At 38.2% G+C, this 20,730-nt stretch overlaps 1 protein-coding gene across 1 annotated transcript in view; it reads left to right on the top strand.

The window, feature by feature from the left end:
* The window catches only part of LOC129254234 (uncharacterized), a 41,834-nt gene that overhangs the window by 11,826 nt on the left and 9,278 nt on the right, over positions 1-20,730 (top strand). The window contains exons 4-5 of the mRNA XM_054892685.2: positions 11,370-11,466; positions 11,827-11,909. Of these exons, the coding sequence (XP_054748660.2) occupies positions 11,371-11,466; positions 11,827-11,909 (179 nt within the window). The 5' untranslated portion in view covers position 11,370. The remainder of the gene's footprint in view (positions 1-11,369; positions 11,467-11,826; positions 11,910-20,730) is intronic.

Below are 20,730 nucleotides of genomic sequence, written 5' to 3'. Positions count from 1 at the left end.
ATTTTGGTGTCTAAACCATAGTTTGAAGGGTCAAATAATATTTTGGGATTGTTAACAATGATAATGCAGTTGTCCATTTTTCCTAAAAATCCAAAATGGCGTGTAAATGACTCCAATCACTTAAAAAAATGATCATTATTCATACAATATCCTCATGTGAGGAATAATTGTGGTGTCTACGCTTAAATACATTTAGGAAAAGTAATCTTAAGGATTTAGGAGTAGGCAACAGCAGGCATTTTTGCTCAATTTGGGAACCAAATTGCATATACAGTATAATGGAAAACTGAACATTCTTGTGATCGACTTGTCCTTAATATATATTTGACATTTCAAACCATAGTGCAGAAACAAAATTTATTTCTCACAGGTGAATATTGAGTATGACTATTTTTAAGCGATGAGAATTAAACGCCATTATGGAAGCCATCTTGGATTATGAAGGAAAATTGACAATTGCATATCATCATAAGCTGTCCCAAAGTATTATTTGACACTTGAAACTATAGTATAGACACCCAAATATTATCTCTCAGGCGAATATAAAATTAATTATGTTATTTTCTAAGAATCATCAGTCATTTTAGACTCCCTTTTTGGAAGCCATCTTAGATTTTTGGCTTACTAGACCACTGACTGTCCTTGTAAGTTGTCCCAATGTTTCTTTTGGCTCTTTAGACCATGGGTTTAAACAACCGAAATCATACCTCACAGGCAGATATCAAATAAAGTATGTATTTTTTTAAAGTACCAGTGGTCAATTTAGACTCCATTTTTTGGAAGCCATCTTGGATTTTTGGACATACCTGTACTAGACCTCTGATTGTCCTTTCTACTTGTGCTTATGTATTATTTCGACACTTAAAACCATAGTAAAGACACCACAATCATATCTCTCAGGTGGATTTTTAATGAAGTATGACAATTTTTTCAGTAACAGCAGTCAATTTAGACTCCATTTTTGGAAGCCATCTTGGATTTTTGGACATACTTGACCACTGAATGTCCTTTTAACGTGTCCAAATGTATTATTTGACCTTTCAAACCATGGATTAGACACCAAAATCATATATCTCGGGCAGATATCAAATGAACTATGTCCATTTGTAAGTAAAAACAGCCATTTTAGACTCCATTTTTCGAAGCCATCTTGGATTTTTGGACAAACTTGACCACTGAATGTCCTTGTAACTTGTCCCAATGTATTACTTGACGCCATCTTGGATTTTTAGGTACCCTGGTCTGCTCATTTTTACTCTAACCTATATCACTAGATCTTTTTACCTCTTTAAACCATGAAACATGCACTGAAATTTGATGTCTAGTGTGAATAATTAGTGAGTTATGCCCATTTTCTGTGAATGGCGGCCATTTTGGACGCCATCTTGGATTACGGAAAACTCCCATGGAGGATTTATGAGGACTTTTAGTATGTTATTCTGGACACATTCCAGGACCTTTCCTGAAAAAATCAGCTTGTTACCAGAAATTTCCATATTAAACCTAATGCTCTTGGCCTATAATGAGGAGGCTAGAAATGGCTATCATGTAAAATTGATTTTAAAAATAATACATTGCAAAGGAGCAAAAATGTCTACATTTTTATTTCAGAAATCCAAATTTGTAATAGATTTTGACATTATATTAAAAAGTGATATCATATTTCACCCTTTTCTCTCTTTTTTTTTCTTGGTCATGATTTTTTTTTGGCCTTTGGTTGGCACTCTGTGCGTTTTATTACCAAAGTAGCATGCGGTGCGCGCTGTCTTTGGTATGCAACATAGGCCATATAGGATGCCCTCTAGGAGGGATGATGCAACTAGCAGCGTTGACATTCTACTTAATTTGAATATCTCTAGCTTGGATATGAAAATTTGATTCCAGTTTTTAAAAAGGTGTTTGGGCGGGTGAAAGATCATTTTAAGCAGGAGAAAATACATCTTAAACGGGAGACACAGGGCCTGGGCTGGAGATATTAAATCTCAAGCGGGAGAACGGGAGATTTTGCGAAAATGGGATTTCGGCGGAAGATCTCCTGCCAAAAGCGGGAGAGTTGGAGTCTCTGCATATTTTTGTGTGTGTGTTAGAAGTCATGTTGCCATGGTAACGACATGGCCAAATTGTGGTTTAAAAAATTGCAGTTTTAATTACTTCATCAATTTTCAACAATTTCTCATAAAATTTGGCTCACACATTGGTTTTGAAGTAAAGATGTGCGAGACAAATATATTGTGTGTGTGTCGGAAATTGTGTTGCCATGGTAACATATATGCCGCAAATTAGGTAAAAATCTTCGGTTCGAACCACTTCATTAGTTTTTAACCACTTTATTCTCATTTTGCTCACACATAGCTCTTGGAGTAAAGATGGGCAAGACATTTTTTTTCCATGTGTTGGAAACTGTTGCCATGGCAATGGCATAGGGCAGGGTATTAATCAGCTTTAGTGATAGTTCTAGTTTAAATCAGTAAGTTGGTTGACAAGAAAAAAAATCTTCCCTAGATATGTATCAAGCTACAGTGATCAGAGGCGTCGATGGGGGGGGGGGTGAAAGGGTGGCGATCGCCCCCCCCCCCCATGAAAATTTGAGGGTTGCAAGCATATTGTTTCCCCCCTTCAATAATTCTGTAAGTGCAAAAATAAAATAAAATTGTAATGTTACACAGAAATCAGAAAATTAACCAAACACAATATAAAATTTAGTTCTTACATCTGTAGTACAGTACAAAATCATGATTTCTCGCGTGGGAAATAATGTCATCTATCATTGCAACTTTTGTTAAGGTCGGCCCTACATTTACGCAGGAATCTCATCATAAAGGCATATAATTCTTTTCAGTGTTCTTTCCTTGTCCAGTTTTCAACAAATTTTGTGCTCTTATTAGGCTTATTAGATTAATTATTAGGATATCTTTGTAAGATAAGATCGATTAGGTATGATGGAGCAAGGTTATGAATTACCTTGTATGTGAGAAGAAGTATTTTGAATTGAATTCTGTGAGGGATATTTAACAATGTAGTGTTTGCAAGACAGGAGTGATGTGATCGTGCTTTCTCGTGCGAGTGATGAGACGGGCAGCTGTGTTTTGAATTCGTTGAAGAAGGGTAAGATGGGAGGCTGGTAGGCTGACAAGAAAGCTGTTGCAATAATCCAAATGTGAAGTTACAAATGCGTTGACAAGGCGCTCGGTGGAACTCTGGTTCAGATACTTTCTAAGTTTGCAGATTCTATAAATACCAAAGGATGCCACTCTGCAGACCTTACGAATATGTTCCCTCAAGTCTAAGGCGTCATCTACTCCCGGGGGGGGGGGCACTCGACCAAAAAAGTGGTAGGGGTGTGCCGCGGGCGAGACAAAAAACGGGGGCCTTGGAGCGGGCGAATTGTAAAAAGGAGGGTCCTCGGAACGGGCTTCGGAACTACAAATGTTTGTGAAAACGGGGGTCCTTGGAACGGGTCGCCTGCGTGCGAGTGCGTATGCATCCCTATGGAACGTGCATGCAGCTAGCCCGGCGGCACGACTGACGGGCGCGCTAGCGCAGAGACGATGGTCGGACAGCGAGCTGCGGCCGCTTTTCACCAAAATTGCGACCGGAACGGCGTACCGGAAAATATGCGAAGCCCTGGAGCGGATTTTTTTTCTTCTTTTTTTCTCGAGAAGGAGAAAATGCTATGCTTTGGAGCGGCTTTCTTTGTTCTTTTTCTCAATAAGACAAAAATGCTATGCCTCGGAACGGAAATTTGAGTGTAAAAATGGGGGTCCCCTCCGCGGCACATACCCACTATGCATTATATACTGAGTGCCCCCCCCCCCCCGGGCATCTACTATGACACCAAGATCTCTGGTTGACTCAGTAGGATTGATGACAGCTCCATCAATATGCACGATCTTTCCGCTTTGGAAATTGTGAAGAAATGTGAACCATTTCAGTCTTGTCATCGTTGAGCAGAAGCTTATTCTTGCCAGCCCAGACTTTGATGTCTTACACACATTTTTCCATAGATGAGATGCCAACAGTCAGCTCATCACGATGAATGACCACATAGAGTTGAGTATCATCAGCATATAGCACGTGATTTATACCTTCATGAGCAGCGATGAGGTCGGAAAGAGGGCCAGTATATAGAATGAAGTCCAAGGGCCCCATAACGGAGCCTTGAGGTACCCCCCACTCCAGAGGATAAGCATCGGACTCAAATCCATTTACAACAACGATGTGCTTTCGATCTTCAAGGTATGATTGAAGCCAATTCAAAACCGTACCACCGATGCGGTAACGTTCTTGGAAGCACTGAATAATTCTTTGATGGTTAATCGTATCGAAGGCTGCCGAGTAGTCAAGTAGCACCAATATGGCTTCATGACCCTTATCCAGAGCGAGCAAGATATCATTGTACACTTTCAGTAGTGCTGTCTCAGTTGAATGATCGCTTCGGTATACCGATTTTTGCATTTTGGGGAATAAATCTGAGTCAGAGAGATAAGCACGCATCTGAGAGGCCACGACCCGTTCTAAAACCTTGGCTAGGAACATTTGATTTGCAGTAGGTCGATAGTTTATGAAATTTTCAGCATCTAGCCGGGGCTTCTTTAAGATAGGAGTGATGTGTGATATCTTAAACAATGATGGAACGATCCCAGAAGATAGTGAGGAGTTAATCAACTTAGTGATAAAAGGTAAGAGCTCATCAATACACTGTTTGATAAGCCAAGTAGGTGCAGGGTCCAACATGCATGACTTCGAAGGGCTACCATTGATAACCTTCAGAATTTCATCCTAAGTCACTGGGAGGAATTCATTAAATGTTGTATCACAAGTAGCTTGTAGTACGATGTCATCATCATCATCATCTGCAGTTGGTAGGCCGTCAAGCTTATCCATGATCTTCTGGATCTTGCTATGGAAAAACAACCCGAAGTCATTAGCCAGCTGCTTATCAGAATCACGGGATGGTAGATTTGGAGAAGGTGGAGAAGTGTACTTGTTCATTCACTGGAACAATTCTTTGTTATCCATTTTTTCAATCTCGCCTTGCATGTGACGGGTCTTAGACTTCACTAAGGTTTCGTTATATGACCGACACTTCTCACGATACTGTTTCCTGTTGATGGTATTGTCCATTTTCGCCAAGCACCGCTCGGCACGTCGCCTTGCACGTTTGGCGTCTCTAACATCTGCATCATACCAAGGAGCATTGGGTCTCACGGAAACAAGAGAGCTTTTTTCTGGAGCATGTCTGTCCAACAGATCCTTGATTGTTTGATGGTACTGCACAGCGAGATCTGACGGGTAAGCTGCATCTTGAAGCTCACCAAGCGAATTTCTCAGATCTGCAGCAAAACGTTCCATATTGATGTCTCTAAGCTTGCGACATTTCATTTGTTTCTTATATGGCTTCGCTCGAGCTAGATCTAGAGTGCAGATTACAGCACTGTGGTCAGAAGGGAGACCAGAGATACAGTCGGTGCTAATGAGTGGAAGTCCGTCCTTGCGTGTAATCACCAAGTCAATCGTACGGCCCGCCTGGTGCGTCGGATATTTTATATGGTTGACAAGAGCAGCAGAGTGCAATATATCTCGAAATACATTGGCGTCCTTACTGCTGGAACTGTCAACCTAGATGTTAAAATCGCCAATTAACAATGACTGGTGAGCATCAACAGCAACCGATTCAAGGAGTAACGAGAAGTCACGGAGGAAACCTTCAAAGGTAAGTTTATTCCTAGCTGACGGTGGAGGTCTATAGATGGCACAGATTCTAAAAACCACAGACGAAGAGGTCCGAACATTCATGTCCATAAGTTCAAAAGTCTTGAAGTTCCATGTTTCATTCATGGTGATCTTCAAGCTGGACCGAAAGACAATGCATATACCACCACCACGAGATTGACGATGGACATGTAATACTTGATAGTTCGGTAAAGTGGCATTAACATCTGCAATAATTGTGTCATCACAGGAATCACCTTTCAACCACGACTCTGTGATAATCATTATATCATTATCCATAATAAAGTCACAGATTGCAGTTGTTTTATTGTTCATTGAACGTGCGTTCCAGTGACAGATCTTGATCCACAGTTGTTGAGGTTGCCTATCTGAGACACTTCCGTTGCCATGAGCCTGTAAAGGGATCCGCACCAGTTCCGGTTGACGAACTGGCTGCTGTTGTACTGAGAGTCTGTTTTGGGCATTGGCAACAGGGATAAGATTGCCGCAATCAATTTTACTACCGCCCCTTTTTCCACGCTTTCTCCATCTTCTTTTCCCGTACTTCCAATAACGGGAGCTTGGTTGATGATACGTAGTTTGTGGCTCAACGTACTAGTGCATCGGACATGGTTCACGGCGCAGGTTCAGAGACTATTCGAATGCAGACTTAATTTTCCAGTTCACATTCAAATGGGCTGTAGTAATAGGGACTCAATCCATGTAGGAATACAGCAGAATATTGAATGAGTCTCAAACCCAGGGCCATGGTGGTACAGTGAAAGGGTCCCAAAACAGGAACAATAGAGTGGCCCTTTTCATGTCCAAGTACAGTCTTCCTTGAGTGCACAGCTTGAATAGTCCCTTCTGGCTGAAAATAGCATGAATAGCTGTGTGTAGTACTCTGCACAGTGATGGAAATCTGATACAAAATTGACAGCAAAAACAGCCCAAAAATGCAAGATTCTCCATCCTTCTGTGTAACATTATCTTAGGCTTAAGATCATTAGAAATCCACTGACACCAATTTGATGATATAAAATCAAATATAAATGGTGAAAAAATCAACAAAATGCAGGAGCCTGTGAGAGCGACCAACTGGCGCTGCACAGTACTCATCGATTGTCAATAAATAAATAAGATAATAATAATATATCCACTATCCACTTAAAATAGTGCATAAATTGACCCTTTAGATGGGAATTTTTTTTTTCAGCTCGTGCTTCGCGCTTGTATCATTGACTTTCATAATAAAAGAAATGTAATTAGAATCCCCAGAATCCAGGTCGCATTATAAAAGGTCAAGTCCACCCCTGAAAATTGTTGATTTGAATCAATAGAGAAAAATCAAACAAACATAACGCTGCAAATTTCATTGAAATCGGATGTAAAATAAGAAAGTTAAGACATTTTAAAGTTTCGCTTATTTTTCACAAAACAGTTAAATGCACAACTCAGCGATATGCAAATGAGAGAGTCGATGATGTCCATCACTAACTATTTCTTTTGTTTTTTATTGTTTGAATAATACAATATTACATTTTTTTACAGATTTGACAATAAGGACCAACTTAATTTAACCATAAACTGTTAAAATAATGGTAATTCCACATGTTCAGGGAGAAATAAAACTTTATTTCACTTGACAAGGAGGAGAAAATTAGAATATTTCATATAATAAAATACAAAAGAAATAGTGAGTGGGTGACGTCATCAGTCTGCCAATTTGCATACCGACCAGGATGTGCATATAAATTTTTTGTGAAATTAAGCGAAACTTTGAAATGTCATAACTTTCTTATTTTACATCCGATTTTGATGAAATTTTCAGTGTTTTGCTTGATGGATTTTTCTCCTTTTTTTCAAATCAACTTTTTGTTGGGGTGGACTTGTCCTTTAATGTAGGAAGATACCCAATTTTGCCCATCCTTTTATGATTTCCAAAACATTGAGTGTCCCATTTTTAGGTCTGTCATTTTTTTCCGCTCGCGCTTTGTGCTCGCATCAATTATTTAGTTAGATAAGTATCTGGTTCATGAATACAAAAAGTGCCTAGAATTTCAAGTTTTTAGGTCGGAATTACAAAAAATTCTGCACGCGCTTCGCTCTCTCATTATTTGATTGTTGAATTATGTTTTGTCTTCATGGATAACTACTGCAAACAGTCCATAAAATGTCCCTTTTCAGGCCCAGAACGTATATTAAACAAAATCATGCTCGCGCTTGCAGTAATTATTTAGTTACATACTCATCTTGTTCAGGATCTCAAAAATTGCTAAGAATCTTCAATATATATATATATATATATATATATTTATTTATATATATATATATATATATATATATACATATATGCCTACATCTTACAAAGTCAATGAATGGGTTAATTCCGTCATAATACACACATAAAGACGAAGGTAGAGGGCATTAAGGCGCATTATGAACAACGAAAGAAGACAAAAAAAATTGCCTTAAACACAGATTTAGAATATATTGAACATTCTTAGCAATGTTTGTGATCCTGATGTATATATAAATATATACGTCAGCTAGACGTGAAGGAAACTGTTACATCTCTCATTGACAGCCAGAAGCTACCCAAGGAAGCCAAGCATCTCCTTCAGAGGAATCCCAAATCCGCCATTTTTATATGCTTCCTAAAATACATAAGGTGGGAAATCCTGGGCGCCCGATTGTTTCTACGATAAGTATTTGGATAGTATCTTCTCTCCTATTGTGAAGGGTCTTCCGACCTACGTAAGAGACTCGTCAGAGATGATCCGGACTCTTGAGACTATCACACTCCCAGAGCACGGAGAGAAGTTTCTTTTCACTTTAGATGTCAAGTCTCTCTATACCATCATCCCCCGATCAGATGGCCTCAATGCTATTCGTTTCTTTCTACGGAGTCATCAATCAGCTAACAGACCTGACAAGGACACTATAGTGCGCTTGACTGACCTCGTTCTCACACGTTCAGCATTCAGCTTCAGTGGTAAATACTACAAACAGAAGAAGGGCGTTAAGATGGGACCTTCTTATGCTTGCCTGTTCATGGGATACATCGAAAGCAGGTTCTTGTCCAATTACGAAGGGCCCAAACCTCGCCTGCTTCTACGAAGATATATTGATTATTATCTTGGAATCGCAGTGTCATCCAAGGATGAAGTTATGGAATTCATTGACAGACTTGGCAACATGCATCCTTCAGTTCAACTTACCAACGAAGTGTCAGACGCCAGTGTGGCTTTCTTGGACCTCAAAGTCACAATCGAAGGCTCGGGTATCACCACGTCAGTGCATTACAAGCCTACTGATTCCCATGCTTACCTGAACTACGCATCTTCACATCCTCCTGCATGCAAGAATTCCATTCCCTTCTCTCAACTTTCTCGCATCCGTCGTATTTGTTCAGAGGAAGATGACTACAACCAACGAGCAGATGAAATGCAACTTTTCTTCAAGCAACGAGGACATGACGAAAACCTTTCATTTGGAAACACTATACCCCAGATTCCCTCAATCAATTCTCTTCTCCAAGTACGACAAACCATAACTGCCCCAAGCAAGCAATTTAAGTATCAAAACACCTGTTTCTGGTCCGAAGATAACACAACAGCCCGAGCAAAGCATGCCGTCATTTTAATTCACTTACTTTCCTTATTTCGAGGTCGATTTTCTTCGTTCGAACTTGAAAATGGACTAACATTGGATTTCTGAATACAATATGCATTTGAAAACGTGATTAAATATCGAATACAATAATTTCATTCCGAAGGTCCTACTACAGGCAGAGAAGTCTTACGTAATAGCACAGCTGTTGTTTATCATTTCGTCCTTGGCTCAACGCTCATAATCTGGCCTGTGGAGGTAAAATTGAGACAGCGGGGATTACCTGGCCTAGCGGGATTGATCAGGCGTGTGTTTCATAAAGCTGTTCGTAAATAAAAAGCGACTGGTGATCCTGTCTTGCGGTAAATGGTACACACCATTGGCGAAGATCTAGCGCGCGAGAAAGGATCACCAGTCGTTCTTAAAGTCGCTCTTAACTTACGAGCAGCTTTATGAAACGGCCCCCTGGGCTTGGAAATGATTTTGGGATTTCCAAACGCAAAATGGGGTATAGAACCGCAGTTTGCAATCTGAACTGCGGTCTTTCTCCAAACGGGGGTTTGACGTAATGGATACCCGGATGAGATCCTGGCTAAGGCAGCTAAGAGGGTTGAGACATCAACACGTGCGGATTTCTTTCGGCCCAAGCAGCAGAATCGGGTTTCAGGAAGGATTCAGTTAGTCGTCACTTACCATCCCACTAGTGAACGCCTTGCCAAGTCCGTGAGGGATAACTTTCACATCTTAACCGAGCATCCTGCCACTACGGAAATTTTCTCCGAACCCCCTCTGACTTCGTTCCGGAAGGACAAGAACCTACGCCAGCTCCTCGTGAAATCCGAGCTCACTCCGATCAATGCTACATGTGGTGTCGGAAGCAAACCATGTAGTAGACCTCGCTGCAACACGTGTGGGGTCATTTCATCAGTGTCAGAGATATCCGGACCAAAGGGTACTTGGCATATCCACGGCTCTTTCACATGTGTCACCAAGGATTGCATATATTGCATCTACTGCTCCAAGTGCAAGGAGATCTACATCGGAGAAACGAAGAGGAGACTTGCTGACAGAGTGACCGAACATCTTCGCTCCATCAGGATCAAGTCAGCAGGGTTGCCGGTAGCCCATCATTTTACCCAACCTGACCATAACATCGGGTACTTCAAGGTGTGCGTTCTTCTGACTGGTTTTCGTTCAGATGGGATAAGGAAAGAGAAGGAGGAATGCCTCATCCACTCTCTCGGCTCTCTCCAACCTGATGGAATGAATGTGTCTTTCCACTCCTTTCCCGTGGTTTGATTTCTTTTCTCCCCCTCTCTCTCTCTCTCTCTTTGCTTCCCTTTCTTGTTTTCTTCCTTTCTTTCTGTTGTCCTTCCCTTTCTTTTTCTTCTTTTTCTTTCTTTTTTTATTTTTTTTCTCTTTTTTCTTCTCTTACTTCTTTCTCCCCAGCTGTCCTCTATTTCTGCCCCCTTCTCTCCCTCTCTCCTTTTTTTCTAGTCGTTTTCCTTTTCCCTTTTCTCTCTTCCTTTTGTCTCCCCGGCTTTCTTCTTCTTCTTCTTTTTTTCCCTTCCCCTTTCTTTCTTTTTTTCTTTTTTTCTCTCTCTTTTCTTTTGTACTGTTGCGCTTCGCGTCTTACCTCTTAGCGCGTTGTTTTTTACGCTTAGCGTTTTGCGCACTGCGTTTCTTGGTGCTGTTGACTAATAAATTCATCATTTCCTGATGAAGCCCTATGGGCGAAAATTTGATCAACTTTTCTATCCACGGTTGTTTTATTCACCTTGTATTTTGCTAAATATATATATATATATACATATATATATATATATATATATATATATATATATATATATATATATATACATGTATATATATATATATAAATATTTAATATATATATATATATAATATGCATGTGAGGGTGAGTTTGTGTTGTGCGTTCAAGGGCCTTTGTATTGTTGATTTATGTCTCATGATTTTGCCCCCCCCCCCCCCATCTGAAAAATGGATCAACATCCCTGACAGTGATTAATTACCTCATTTTACAGTATGAAGAAAGGGAAAGTAGTCAGTCTCATGCATCATATACCAGCCTCCAGTCCATTCAAATCATATGCTGATCTAAGGAAGTACTGGAAAAACAATGTAAGTCCATTCTGTTCCTCTGTATCACATTGTAGTCTGTTACAATGCATTTTAGAATATATATATACATGTATATATCTCTTCATTTTGTAATAAACAAAACTCAAGTTTCACGTTTATTTTTTTAATTTTATTTTTCTGCTTCATATTGAAATACCAAAATCATAGAATAACTCTAGAATAATTGAAATTCCAGATGAAATCAGAGCCTGTTTTACAATTCACAAAATTTTGTAGTATGTGATGCAATTTTCATTATTTGTAAACATCTGTACAAGTACATTTAAAAAAAATTTCATTATCGTATATATTAGTTTTGTAAAAGCTTCAATTTTGTTCTGGTGATTGTGAATATTGTAGTATGGCTATAGATTACCAGAGAATGGAGAGGGAATAGTCTACATCAACATCTACTTTCCTGCAATACCACATACCATATTCACGTATCCTTTATGATTGATAGAATGTATAAAGTTTATTTGACTATAAAATATGCATCACAGACAAGGATTATATTGACTATTCTGATAAGGTCTTCAAGTTATAATGCCTTTTTCCCCCCTGAACAAAGTTCGATGGAGACCAAGTAATCACTTTTCCTATTTTACAAGCGTTAATTTTTTTGTTTAAGGACGTTCCACAGTTATGTTTGTGCGCATTATGATCTGCGCATAGTTTACACTCTGCGCGCTGACGTCACAATGGATGAACAGGTGATTAATTAGCTGCGGGTATGTGCTGATTTTTCTCATCTTCTGCACTTTAACTGCAGATCTGATGCTTTATTTCATGAAGCTAAAAAATGGAATTATTCCATGGACCATTCAAAAAAAAAATTTCTACAATTTCAAAATACTTTACTCTGCAGTGCTGCCAAGAATCACGAATATTACCCCGAGTTTGAATAAATGGTAGAGTGGTTTTGATTTTTTCTTCACATAGATACAAAGCATTCGGCGCATTTTTGGTGTTTTAAAAAGCACATTTGCTCTAATAAAAATACTGATAGTTTAAAAACAAGCACATGAACTCCTATTTTTTAATGTTTGTTCCTCTTAGGTATACCTTTCTCTACAACTCTACAAATTTTTGTTTAAATGACATGGATTTTGAATAAAGTGCAGCATTTATTGTACTTTTGTAGTTTGTTACTGAAATTTCACATTTTTTAGATTGGGATTTTGTTATCTTTTACGCCATTTTTAAGAACTGACAGTGCTGTTAGACTTAAAATTGCAAACAAATAGCACTATAGATATATTCTTCATTCTAACGATACAATTATTAACTCTCTTGCGAAATTTGATGACTTTTTCATGTATTTTGACTGAGTAATACAGGTTTAAACTCATTGTAGTAATCTTGGGCGGTCTAAAAATGCCAAATTCTTTTGAATGAGCAATTCTTAAGAACATCAATTTGGGTGAACTTTGAAGTTCTATAGCAAAAAATCAAGCACATGGACCTATGTTAATTTTTGCATATTTCGAATATTAAGGTTCTAAATTATCTATGTGCAAAGTTTGGTGAAAATGACATGGATTTCACTTTAACTGTGGAACGTCCTTAACTTGCTCGCATTTCTTTACTTCTGCATCAATTGTTTTTATACTTAGTCCAAATAGTCCTTGGGTAATACTACATTTGTGGTAATGAAGATGATTAGGTCAAAGGTCATCTAGGGGTCAATAGGTCAAATGATGGGAGGCCTTGCATCATTTTTATACGCTCGTCCTAGACTGGACGTATTATGGTATCACGCTTGGTGTCCATCTGTCTGTCCATCTCTTAACTTTTCCTTGTAAACGTGATAACTTCAGTTCGACTTGACCTAGGTTCCCCCCCCCCAATTCACATAATTTGGTAAGTATGATACTAGTGTTATGTAGTATGTATTTAACTTTCTGTTATCCTTTCAGTCATTCACCTTCACTTGTTTACAAACTCCCCCAAAGGCCCAATGTCATCTAAGAATCCCAAACCCCCAATACCATTTAACTCCTAAACCTTGACCATAAAAATACCAACCCTCAGTGACGTCAGGTAACTTCAAGGAACATAAGTTCTAAGAAGTATGACTCACACTTCCAGCCCCAGTCACTTGCACAGAGCATCACCACACCCCTTATACCAGAGAAAGTTTGATAGACAGTTACCTGTAGACCAATCAAATCAAGTTTAGATCAACCCCACCTTAAACTGATATAAATAAGACTTCTTGATTATTAGAGATACAATAGAATACTAGACCCACACTCATCCAGATAGAATGACTGACTTCAAGACTTAGACGTCCATTCAGTATTAATTTAACTTCACAATCTCAATCTGATACTTCGAAATTACTTTATTCATCGTCTCCTGATATGGAGGAGCCGTGGTGTAGTGGTTCTGACTCTCGCCTTGTAAACAGAGGGTCGTGTGTTCGAATCCCACCGCGGTCTGGCGTTCTTTGGCAAGGCGTTAATCCACACTTTGCCACTCTCCACCCAGGTGCTAAATGGGTACCCGGTAGGATGTGAAAGTCATTGTAGCTTGTCCAGTACTGTGTGCGCCTCACCGGCGACTGACTGGAATACTCCCCAGGGAGTGGAGGATGTGCACACATTGTGTGCGGGAATGACTGATTGAATCCGATGACCGGGGTAATAATATATCTGTAAAGCGCTTAGACACGTCGTTCCGATGTATGAAGCGCTATATAAAAAACGGATTATTATTATTATTACTCTGAATCTTCATGTACTTCAAATTGTTAATTGTCAACTCTAACTGATGATTAAATACCCTGTGAATTTGAACTGTATAACTTCCTCCAAAGTTTCTTCACTACGCTTCCCTTCTAAATTATAATTACCGATCCCAACACGACACTAGCATGGATCCCAGGAAGCCTATCGATTTTGCGGTCAAAAGGTCAAGGTCACAGTGACGTGTTTTAATCTTTCCCTTCTGAAGTCTTTGTAAACATGATAACTTTAGTTAACTAACCTAGGCTCATATGATGTGGTGAGTATGATACTAGCATATATCCCAGGAAGCCTATTGATTATGCGGTCCAAAGGTCAAGGTCACAGTGACATGTTTTCATCTTACCCTTCTGAAGTCTTTGTAAACTCGATAACTTCAGTTTAACTTAACCTCGGCTCATATAATTTGGTGTGTATGATACTAGCATGGATCCCAGGAATTCTATTGATTTTGAGGTCAATAGGTCAAGGTCAAAGTGACATGCTTTCAGAAGGTCAAAGGTGAATTTAAGCCGCCACCTTCCACTTTTCTTGCTTGACCAATAACTCAATTTTCCGTGTTACTTGAGGGCATAATATATGCTCGCCTTATAGCGACATTCTTGTTCAAGATTGGGCATGTTACATATGTAACATGATAAAGTTGTCAAAAACAATAAAATACTGAAAAAAGGGGATATTTATTTCGCTAGGAAATTAAGCTATGTGTTTACGGTCCAATTTGCGAGGGTGTGAAAAGACTAAAATGCTTTCTAAAGGATGTACTTTTTGCACCATGGCAATATACTATGTGTTTATGGTTTGATTTGAGAGAGGTGTGGAAGATGCACTAATAAACCCAATAAAGGTAAAGCCGACATACATGTACGTGATCACAAGTCTGTGACGAGCAATTCTGTACTTTTACTACACTAAATCACATGCGTGCATGCACAAGTATAGACATACATGTACACCATAAGGAGTACACCATCAAGGGAATTTAACTTTATTGAGTACATGCAGTGCGGAATATAAAACGAAATATCGCCAGGCTCGGTGCATGCTGGCCTGGGGCTGGGGCAACTAATACTTTTTTGTACATGCGCAGATCTAGGAGAATCACTGTTTTAAATAGGAGTGGGCTATGCATGGGTCAAAAGTACTTGTTTTGTCATTTAATGTGGCAACAGTTGTTTATTTATTCACTGTAATGTATCTCAAAGTAAGATGACATTATTTTTTGTCTCGGGTCTGAGAAAAAAGTGTGCCAGGGGCCGATTGCACGAAAGGGTCTTTGCAAGAACCGTCTTTCGTGTCGCCCATTTATTATGATGCGCTATGTGAAACGCATTTTAAATAAATTACCTGCAAACATGTTTTATTCATCCGTTAAAGTAAACAAATCTTTGTTTATAAAATGATGTGATGTATCATGAAATTGTATGCAAATTGATTTAAATGCTTGCTAATAAATTTTATTTGTTTATCATACATTTCAGAAATATCCCGCATACAGCGCATCGTAAAAGATGGGCGAGACGAAAGACGGTCCTTGGAAAGACCCTTTCGTGCATTAGGCCCCAGGTTAAAATCCAAAATGGCCGCCAAACCACCTTCCCCCCCCCCCCCCCATGCGCGTTTCCGTTTTACACCCTGGCGAAGGCATTTTCCGCAAAAATAGCCACAAAGCGACTAGTGAAGAGTCTACACACGTCGCTGGTTGCAGCGTGCGACACAGGCGAGCCCCACGCCACCGCATGCAATCTGCACGGTTACTGATCAGAGCATAGAGTTCCTCGGCACTTCATGTACAGAGAGCAGTCATATGAGTGAAATCCGAACATGCTTTTGCAGTTACGTTTTTTTATGAAAAGTTATGAAAAAGTTTTTTTTTTCTAAATATAAATTATTAACTAAATGAATAGAATGACAGACAAAATAAAAATAAACAGATACATATAATAGAAAGAAAATTGAAGTTTGATGGATTGATACACTTAGATGCCGAAAGATAGATATAGAAGACTGATAAATAGATAGAGACATAGATAGATAGATAGATAAATAGATAGATAGAAGTAGAGAGAGAGAGAGAAAGACAGAGAGATGGATATATAGATAGATAGATAGATGGGGGAGAGAACTTGAGAGATGGAGAGATGTTATAGATAGATAGATAGATAGATAGATAGATAGATAGATAGATATATGGACGGATAAAGAGAAATAGAGAGAGAGAAAAAAAGACAGACAGATGGATAGATAGAGAGAGAAAGAGAGAGAGAGATAGAGAATCTGAGAGATAGATAGATGTTAGATAGATAGATAAAGAATGAGAGAGACAGAGAAGATAGATAAATTAACAGATAGATAGATACTGTATAGTTACATAGATAGATAAATAGATAGAAGATAGATAGATGGGGGAGAGAACTTGAGAGAGGGAGAGATGTTATAGATAGATAGATATATATGGACGGAAAAAGAGAAATAGAGGGGGAGAGAAAACAAGACAGATGGATAGATAGATAGATAGATAGATAGATAGATAGATAGATAGATAGATAGATAGATAGATAGATAGATAGATAGATAGATAGATAGATAGATAGATAGATAGATAGATAGATAGATAGATAGATAGATAGATAAATAGATAGATAGATAGATAGAGGGAGAGAGATAGATAAAGAATGAGAGAGACAGAGAAGATTAACAGATAGATAGATACTGTAGTTACATAGATAGATAGAGATAGAATTTGAGAGATAGATAAATAAATAGATAGAAGATAGATAGAGAGAGAAAGACAGAAAGGTGGATAGATAGATAGAGAGAGGGGGAGAGAGAGATAGAGAATTTGAGAGATAGATAGATGTTAGATAGATAAAGAATGAGAGAGACAGAGAAGAGCGACAAATTAACAGATCGATAGATACTGCAGTTACATATAGATAGATAGATAGATAGATAGATAGATAGAAGATAGATAGATAGATTGATAGAGAGAGAGAGAACTAGAGAAAGACAGATGGATAGATAGAGAGAGAGGGAGACAGAGAAGATTAATAGATAGATACTGTAGTTACATAGATAGATAGATAGATAGATAGATATATAATTTGAGAGATAGATACATAGACGGATAGAGAGAAAAAGACAGACAGATGGATAGATAGATAGAGAGAGAGAATTTGAGAGACAGACAGACAGATGGATAGAGAGAATTCGAGAGATAGATAGACGGATAGAGAGAAACAGAGAGAGAGAAAAAGACAGACAGATGGATAGATAGAGATAATTTGAGATATATATATATATATATATATATATATATATATATATATATATATATATATATATATATTGGATTTTATTGCAATAAAAACTATCAAAATACAATCACAAGCAGTCAAAGACTGAAATAAGTGAATGTTTACATACAAATAGAATCATAACAAAATATAAAGTAAACATAAATAAATATCAAATACAATAAAACTTCATACAGATAAAAAATAAATGTATCATAAATAAATACAAAAGGCCAAAAGTAAAGTGTCACCAAAGAAGAAAAAAGCGGAATGAAAGATTAAGAAGAAAGAGGTGAGAGAAGGGAAAGAAATTGGGATAAGACAATTAAAGAGAAGGGAAAGCAAGAGGTGGAATTTGAAAGAGAATAGGAGGCAACCTTCAGAAGAAAAAAACTCATTATGCAATACAAGACATTTAACAATGGTAACAAGTAAATAAAGTAGTAATTGAATCGAATCGAGCACAAAAAAGGGAAAAGTAGAGCTGAGGAAATAGACTCCCGAAGGAAGTCGAAGCAGTGTTGATATTGCACATGAGTAGATTAACAGATGGATAGAGAGAAATAAAAGAGAGACAGATGGATAGATAGAGAATTTGAGAGATAGATGTTAGATGGATAGACAGATAGATAGGTAGATAGAGAATGAGAGAGACAGAGTAGATAGACAAATTAACAGATAGATATATCATGTAGTACCATAGATTGATTTATAACATAGATAGTGGATAGACAGATATGATAGATATAAGGATAGATATAATATGAAAACAAGTAATTATGTGTTTTATTTTTCAATATTTTAGCTATTATTCGTTTTCATTCATATAAACGATCATGTGCGATAAAGTAAAAAAAATCATGAAGCCAACGTACCGGTATATAGTTCAGCGGAACAACCAAAATACAGAGACTGAAGCTTTTGGTCTATAAGCTCAGCTGCATTTGCACGTATGTTCTGCGGATATCTTCGGTGCGGACTTTTGGATCGCGCGCCCAGCTGATTATGTAAACAAACGTAGACGTAGACTCTTCACTAGTCGCTTTGTGGCTATTTTTCCGGAAAATGCCTTCGCCAGGGTGTAAAACGGAAACGCGCCCCCCCCCCCCCCCATATGATAGTTTTGGCCACAACTTCTTTATGTGGTGGTCCTTTCTCTGGTTCTTGTCTCTATTCATATGTTTTTTGGAACAGGCAATTTGTTTTTCCTAAAAGTAGTACTTAATGTGTGAACCATTATTTGTGGAGTTAAAAGGTGATTTTATCTAAATTTACCAATTAAAATTTTTAAAGCCTTTCAGCCAAAATAATAGATTTCATCATCTTGTGGTTCTTGGATATTAGACAATACGAGTTCAACAAGCAGTCAACCCCACATTATGGCATTTACACTGTAGCTATTCTGCGCCCCGTTGCATAAAAGTTACCATTATGATGACTTTGCCATCCAATGGTAACTCATAATGGTTAGTTTCAGTCTTGTTCGCTCATTTGGTTTATGTAGCAGACAATGCTAGCCTGCTAGTTTATACTATATGTACGCAGACCCTATTGCAAATCAAAATCGATTCCGGACCCGATAATACTAAAGATTTGCTTTCTCAAACTGTATATATACACAACAAAAAAAGTAAGTCCCCCCTAAATCAAATTGCTGTAACTTTTGAACGGAATTATTTTGAGATATGATATTTCGTAGGTGGTTTTCTACACTCATTAAACAACTCCTAGGGAAAAATGAGATTGATCGGTTGAGTCATGCATGAGTAATTAAAGATTGAATTAAAAATGACCATTTTTGAAAGTCACAAGAGTCGTTTTTCAGATTTTGCAAATACAAAGTTGGGCAAAAGTTATTGTTAGGTGAATTTTATGGTGTTAATGCCATTTTACTATCCATCATTTAGCCACTCCACACACAATTTTGATATCGTATGTTCATGGTTGAGTGAGCACAATATTGCAGGGGCCGCAGAAGCGGGATAGGGGGGGAGGGGGCTGGGGACCCCCCACTTTTTTCCAAACGCATGTACAAAAATGTAAAAATGGCCATACGATTGTGTTTTTTGCATGGCCAGCCTCCCCCCCCCCACACTTTTGGCTAAGTCCCTCCCCCATACTCTGAAAACCGTTCCGCGGCCCCTGTATTGTGACGTATCATCATAGGGGGTTTTGGTAGTATCCTCTACAACTTGTTAGGTTACATTAACATTTGAAAATGTTGGTGGCTCCCCCGATTATAGGCTCCTCCCCCATTTTAAATTCTGGATCCACCCCTGATTTGTCCATAAATTAAACTCATCATGGGAAATTGTTAGGAAAAGAATACATTTATGCAGTATAAAGAGTATTCATTCCTAAGTTTTCGAATGTGCTCTCTCAACCGTGAAAATGTTTAAAGTTCGGAAAGTGTGTGGTGATAGAAATGATGGATGATAAAAACAACAGCAATTAAAGTCACATTTGAAACCGAATTTGCCCCCAATATTCACCTTATTACCCTTTAAAATGAGTCTGTGACATTGAAAATACCCATTTTCCCACTTTGATGCGTGCTCACTCATCCATGAATAAACAAATCGATTTCATTTTTGCACAGAATTCTGCCCATAGGTTGATAAACATTACTGCCAAATGACATTGCTAAAGACAGCCTTGAAAAAACTTCCACCATATTGAATAAGGGGTTACTTATTCTTAACATATGCATCCATAATGTACACAAGTCTATGAGAGATGAAGTCAAAATTTTAACAAATATGAAATAAGGGTTTGTTTCATGGACGGTTTTTGTTACTTCTGCCGACAGTTATTTCATGAAACTTCGCACATGGCTTCAGAGTAACACTATCCAAAAGGCGCGCACACCAAAATAACAATTTGATACGGCACAGAGTGGGGCCAAGGCCTTGAACTTTCTTCTCATTTGCATAATTTTCGAATATCGTGTGCTCACTGATGCATTAAACATCGGGATTTTCATAAAAATCAAATCAAATGAACCATGCAAGGAGGTTTGTGACAGATATCCATAGTTACAAACTGCATTTTTTCCAATAACGTAAAAAAGAGCTAATCACATTCCACATGTTCATTCAAGCGTGAATGTTTAATTAAACGCCTTTGAATCATTGAAGCATGTTAATTGGTCATGAACATAACAAAAAAGTTGATAAAAGATCAGTTTCAGTTCCCAAAATGAAACAATACTTGCCTAT

This window comes from Lytechinus pictus, chromosome 2 (assembly GCF_037042905.1).
Source record: "Lytechinus pictus isolate F3 Inbred chromosome 2, Lp3.0, whole genome shotgun sequence".
NCBI classification, from domain to species: domain Eukaryota; kingdom Metazoa; phylum Echinodermata; class Echinoidea; order Temnopleuroida; family Toxopneustidae; genus Lytechinus; species Lytechinus pictus.
The sequence above is the reverse complement of the archived record's forward strand: the minus strand, read 5'-3'. Positions and strand labels throughout refer to the sequence as shown.